General features: G+C 38.3%; 1 protein-coding gene across 1 annotated transcript; it reads left to right on the forward strand.

Moving 5' to 3' along the window:
- The first annotated feature begins 379 nt into the window (after nt 1–379).
- On the forward strand, nt 380–5,497 carry LOC139137781 (flagellar attachment zone protein 1-like). The gene is made up of 6 exons (XM_070706049.1): nt 380–430; nt 1,110–1,145; nt 1,760–1,913; nt 2,357–3,556; nt 4,139–4,360; nt 5,265–5,497. The coding sequence occupies exons 1-6, from the start codon at nt 380–382 to the stop codon at nt 5,495–5,497; spliced, it is 1,896 nt and encodes a 631-aa protein (XP_070562150.1).
- The last annotated feature ends 911 nt before the right edge of the window (nt 5,498–6,408 follow it).

Genomic DNA, 6,408 nt, shown 5'->3' on the forward strand with positions numbered 1-6,408 from the left:
ACACATCACTGCAGTGTCTCCACAGTAGCTGACGTCGATAATCGTTTTCCTTTGTAACGCTACATTAACAAGTTTATTTTACTACCTGCTTCATGTCATGAAATTAAAATTGACGAATGAAAACCCTTATTTGCGGTGCGTGAATCACCGCGATCGTTATACATGTACGGGTATGCGTGTTAGGGTGTTCTTTACGACCTATAGAAGTATCATCAACTCACTTCTATGATTGCGATATTCGACTTAATCACTTCCACTTGCATCAGAAATTTCTAATTGTTTTCTATCTGGACATTAAGAAACTACATGATTAGCTAGATACAGGGATATTATGTTGACTTTCATCTTTATCTTATCGTTAATCTATTCTATAGGCGCCATGGAGCGAGTTAGACTAATTGTAACCAGAAAAGGCACTCTCAGAAGAGAGGTAAGATCGATTTTGTTTTGTTTTATGGAAACAAAGACTTCAAACAGTTCTTTGACAAATCTATTTTGATCTTTCACATTTGGCAGCGCATTTTAAAGCCCTTGGAGTAAGAACAATTCTCACCGTCTTAGTTTTCCGAAATCGAAAAAAATTATTTTCCGTATAAAGTTAACGCGGGTGTGGTGGCCATTTTGAATTTCAAATATCGGTAAATGTTGATTTGGAAAGAACATGGTTGAGTTTCTCTGGGGAAGTTTGAGCAAGTCTTTCACTTTCGAGGCACATACTACCTTAAAATAGACAAAATCTAGTGTTTAATTACTTTTAGCCTGTTTTCATTTACTACTATTTTGTAGAGAAAAGGTACATTTAAAAAAAGTCTGCAGTTTTCCTGTCAGATGTCTAACATATCGCCTGTAAGAGTGAAACCAAATCTACTCCAATAAAATAACTTGATAAAAATCTTATTACCAGTATACCTACCATACACCTTCATCTGTGAAATGTTGCTGAGCATTGGCATTATACACTTGATATGTACAACAGAACATTGCATCAACTTGCGGTCGGGAGACCTGCGTCAAGTTGTACCAAAGACAGTGAGTGTTATCAGTTCATGTCATTCATAGTTACATAATTTTTCGATAAAATACTGTTATACTTTGCTTCAACCCTGCAGTTAGCCGAGGAGAAAGAGGAACTGGACATTACCGAGGTACGTAACGAAACATTGAACACAAATTAAACTATTCACACTTATAAAGCTATAGCAGTTTGCTTTTTTTCGCATTTTTCAACTTTGACAGCAAACATTAGTTGATTCTGTAGGCCCTTTTGATATATTTAGCAGCATATGCACACAATAAAGTATAATTTCGAAATGTAGAGGAGAGCCTGCATTTTATCAGAGAAACTGTAAGCTCCGATGTCAGCGATGTAACATGTATGTACATGTTTATTTGTATGCATGCGTGTGTCTCAACTGAATGAGCTTTAAAACTGCTGCAATTAGTATAAAGTTTGCAAATTTAAAACTTGGGGCCAATTTTGCGGTGCAAACTTTTCCCTGCACTGCACAGTCTCTAAGTATCTTTCTCGTGCTGAACCCCTAATGTAGCGGTATTTCGGGGAAGTCAACCCTGAAATAATTGAATTATATTTATTTCCAACTTTTAATAGAACGAAATGATTCACTGAAAACATTCAGCAAAGATATCCGAAAGGAGTGACAGTGTTCAGACACAAATCTGCTGTGTCAATGGAACTCCTGTTGTTATTGCATGAGATTTAACAAATTTTCAAATCTCATTTTTTTTCATTCCTCAATAGAAAATCGGCGAGAGCCAGAAAGAGATCCGCCTCTGTATAAAACAACTGCAGCAAAACGTCTCGGTTGAGAACACCAGTTCTCAAAATGAAGCAGAGGATGGACTATGTGAAGACATAGTTGAATTAGGTCCTGAATTTGAAGGCAAAAGTGGTGGTGAGAGAAAACGTCAATATTTTGTAAAAGTTGGTTTATTGTAATCAATCTGTCGAGAGTTTTGTTATATGACACGGATAACGCTGTAGTTCTGCAGTGGTGGTCTTGACTACATTGTGTAAGAATGTTTCTCTATTTTCCAGTGTCATATTTAATGTAGAGCGTTTTTGACTTGTTCCTTGATACAAAGTAGCGAGGAAACGTTATACCAGTGAAACTGGATCTTTGCGATTTCCAAGCAATTGCATGATTTACTAACTCAAGGCATGAAGATAGAAATCTTTTTCGCAAAATCGGAATCGAAAATTGTTACACGATCAAAAATCTGTTCAACCAGACAAACTTTTCCAATTGTTCACAAACGGTACTTTATCATGTATTCCTCTGTGAATTAATTTGAACTAATGAGATTGCTTTCTATAATTTCCTTCACAATCAAACAGACTCCAAAAAGCGAACCTGCCGCCTAAAGCAGCGTATCAAAGCCACGAAAAAGGAGCAGCTCGCCATTCTGAACAGTAAACTTGCTGATGATATGTGTAACATGCAACGAGCAAGTTCTGACATATTTTCTAAAATTGGTCAGCTCAAGGAGACTGTCTCTGAATTAAACAACCAGAAAAATATCATCCAAACAGACAACAATGTCTTAAAGGAAGAAAAACAACGTCTCTCGATGGATGCGGTGGCAGCAAGCAAAAAAATAATAAAAATGGAGTCAGAACTGACTGCCCTCTCAAGTCAGAACAGCAAAATCAACAGTAAGCTTGCTGACCTGTGTAAAAGCAAGCAACAGGTGGAAGAAGAGCTGGACACAGCCAGCAAAGAGAAGCGAAAAGTAGAAAGTGATTTTGATCACCTCAGCAGAGACAACGAAGTCCTTCAAGCTGAGCTGCGGCAAGTCATGGAAGAAAAAACTAATATCCTGGCAGACAACAGCGCGCTCAAGAAAGAAACACAACGCCTGTTGAATGATGGATTTACCGCGCAGGACCAAATAAGCCAAATGGCATCAGAGCTGAATTTTCTTTCAAAGCAAAACAATACCATCAAAAGTAATTTGACAGACCTCAGCAAAGCCAAACAAAAGCTGCAGGTAGAGTTAGACACAGGTATCGAGGAGAGGCGTACACTGCAATTGGAGTTGGACCACCTTAGAAAAGGACGTCGACACCAACTTCTCCAAACTGAGATCCTGAAAGTCACCAACCATAATACTAAACTCCAGGAAGACATCAAGGTCATTTACGAAGAAAAGGTACGTTTGTCAGAGAAAGCATCCTCGGCACACAATCAAATCAGCAAACTTACATCAGAGCTGAGAAATGTTACAGAGGAGAAAACCCGCACTGAAGAAGCCAGGGATAGGATAAGACAAGAAAATGAAAAACTCTCCGAGGACATTGATGCAGCAAAAAACTCAGCCATCGAGTCCAGTCAGGAGATTATGAAGACTAAGTCAGAAAGAGATGAAATCTCCAGGAAGATGGAGGAGATAATTGCTGAAAATGAAAAACTGAAAACGGAGTTAGCTACACTGAGAGCTGAGGCTGAATCCAATAAAACACAGGAAGTCTCCAAATCTTCCAATCATTCTCAGAAAGAAGACTTATCCGTTGAACTTCTTAAAAGAAGCGAAGAAGGTAAGTTGAAGCAAGTAAACTCCAAAAGTGTAAAGGAGCATTTTTGTTATTTTTAAACGCAGTCTTAAATCTTCGTAGCTGTGATAGCGCGGCGGTGCTTTGATCGCGATTGATCGATCAATCAATCGCGCTCGGTTCAAGGGTCATCGCGATGACCCTTGACGCGAGCACGATCGATAGCCACAGCTCCGCTGCTATATCACAGCTAGGTTCTCTGTGTCTGATAAGGGTGTACATACATGCACACTTGGTGTTTCTGCTTATAAGAAATCAAATCAGGCACCGTAGCAAGTTGAAAAAGGTAAAACGTTCTCTCATGTGTAATTCTCTTGGGATAAACTTATGACAAATTTTATTCTTTAGTTCTTAAAATTACAATGGAAAACAAGAATTTAGCTAAACGTCTGTTCTTATGGCTCATCACGTAACAGACGTTAACAAAACACTGAAAACAGGACAGAAAAATAGAAAGTCAACTAGTTGCTGGCTATAGCTACATTAGAAATTAAGCTTATAGTGTAAAAATGGAATTGTCTGTTAATTAATGCAATTAATGCTTAACTACTCAATTTGTTTCGTCAGTTGGTGAAGAAACACGAGTAAATAGTGATGCAGGGATTGTAAACTTCAGTCTACAAATGAGCCAACTGATGGGTGAAATTCGAGTTCTTGGTGTGCGATTGGCCCGAAATACTGATTCGAACATTGCTCTGAGAATTAAAATAGGACTGATATCAGTAAAGAGACTGAGATCAGAAATGACCACCATAACATCCGGAGAGAATCAAAAACATCTATTCGATGGTAAGTTAACAATTATGTGTTAAGGTAGAATGCGCCTCGGGGACAGATATTCGGACTCTTAAATTTTTGCAGTGTTCTATCGACCTACCACTTGTGGCAGCTTATTTTTTATGCTTATGGATAAAATAAAGTTTTCGCCTGCTTAGTTTTGCGAAATTTGCGAAAATCAGAAATTTTATAGTCCCCATAGAGATAGCACTGTGGAGAGTGGCGTTAAGTATCCTGTTAGTCTTTAATATCAAGATAGTGACATACATGAATCTGTTAGTGTTTGTACTTTATACATGTACATCGGCATACATCATGTAATCACTTTGGTATCACTTTGGATTTGATACAGCTAACCATTGTTATATTCTGATTCCTAATTTGATGAATTAGAGTAATAACAGACAAGGTAATAGGTGGTTATTATCTTTGTCTTGTCTTACATCGTGATTAGTTTATCTTCAATTGATGCTCCTTTTACAATGCTTCTATAATGCTGGTCTGTTTTATCCTATATGTCTATGTAAGCTTGTCCTTATGTAGGTTTCTTTCGCAGCCATCATTTTTGTACCTTATTTAAACCACAGTCCCTCCACCCACCCTGTAGCTCTCGACCACGGAAGTATCTGGTAATCTTTGACAAGAGCCAGGAGGCAATGATGCCCCGTAGTAATGTTGTAGAGTTGTTCAACTTGGGCATTATTATCCGACAGTGGTGCTATGGTTTTGTATTCCACCCAAAACTGAGTTCAAGCAAGGTCAGAGTTATAAAGATATTGCCGACTGGTCTTGGAAGTTTAGACATGTAGCATGTCGTCCCTAATTTTGCTACATTACTTTGTCATGTTTCAGTATGTCAATTATTTACTCTTCTAATTGATTTTATACAGCTCCTAAACTAAATGACATCGAGCAGATAAGAAACTGGTGACGTTTTCTTCACCCATCTACTCATTGATGAATGTGAAGCACAGAGAACTCGGGTCAACTCAGAAGCACGACAAGGCTTTTGGTATGTCATCACAACAAACAGGTGCTTATACAGAGGAAGCTGTCCACATTGGCTCCACAAAGACACAGCGTCCAATGAAACACGCTGATTTCCAGAAGAAAATTTGCATGCCGACCGTGTTGATTTCAGAGAAATGAAACTAGGCATTGAAGCGGAGACAACAAACTCCAAAGGTAAGATAGCTGAAGCAGCTGCTTGTTTGTAATCAAATGACATATTTTTTAATTAAATGATATATTTGACAAAGTCAAATAACTATCTCAGTCATTTTCTCTTCGATGACATTTATGAGAGACTTATGTTTAATTGTACACGCCATGACAAACATTCCAAAAGGCAACTACCACAAAAAGTCACTGATATCCACATTTGTGCTGCTAGCGTGGTGATGATTGACATAAATTTACTTTGTACTGGTGTTTGTTAAAGTATGCATACAGCTCGATCAAGTGTTTCCGACATTAGACTAGTACCTGTGAGTACACTGGAATATTAGATGTGTTGCCGTGAGGGCAAATTATTGCACACAGTGACAACCACTCATAATCCAAGTGAAAATGTAGACCCATGGTCAGCCACATAGTTTCTCAGTGACTTCAAAATGAAATTGTCTGTAACTACTCGTTATTGTTACTCTTTTGTTTCTGTAGCTGATAGTAAAACCAGACAGGTTCTTTCTATCGGGGTTATCTCCAGAGCTGACATTTCCGAGCTAACGACCCTAATGCGACGCATAGGGATCCAATTGCTGAGAAACACAGAGTTAAACCGTGTTCTGCAAATCAAAATAGGACAGATTTCCGACGAGATTGTATCCTCTCGATCGGTAGCACCCAAAGAGAAGCTATCGTCTGGATCTGGAGTGACAAATATGAATGCAAAGCAAATGTGTGATGGTAAGTTCATGACCACGTGCAATTGTCAAAGAGTTGATATTTGATAGCCCACCTTCTGTTGAAATGTACAGATGGTCTCTCGGTAATTAAAATTGTATCATGTTGAATTTGATGTAGCTACTAGAACACTGCACGATACATAATTGTATTTA

Source organism: Ptychodera flava, chromosome 7, assembly GCF_041260155.1.
Source record: "Ptychodera flava strain L36383 chromosome 7, AS_Pfla_20210202, whole genome shotgun sequence".
In the NCBI taxonomy this organism is placed as follows: domain Eukaryota; kingdom Metazoa; phylum Hemichordata; class Enteropneusta; family Ptychoderidae; genus Ptychodera; species Ptychodera flava.

Coding starts and splice junctions, on each gene's coding strand:
- LOC139137781 (XM_070706049.1), top strand. CDS start 380: ATGGAGCGAGTTAGACTAATTGTAACCAGAAAAGGCACTCTCAGAAGA. Junction 431..1,109: donor AAGGCACTCTCAGAAGAGAG/GTAAGATCGATT, acceptor TCAACCCTGCAG/TTAGCCGAGGAGAAAGAGGA. Junction 3,557..4,138: donor TCTTAAAAGAAGCGAAGAAG/GTAAGTTGAAGC, acceptor TTGTTTCGTCAG/TTGGTGAAGAAACACGAGTA.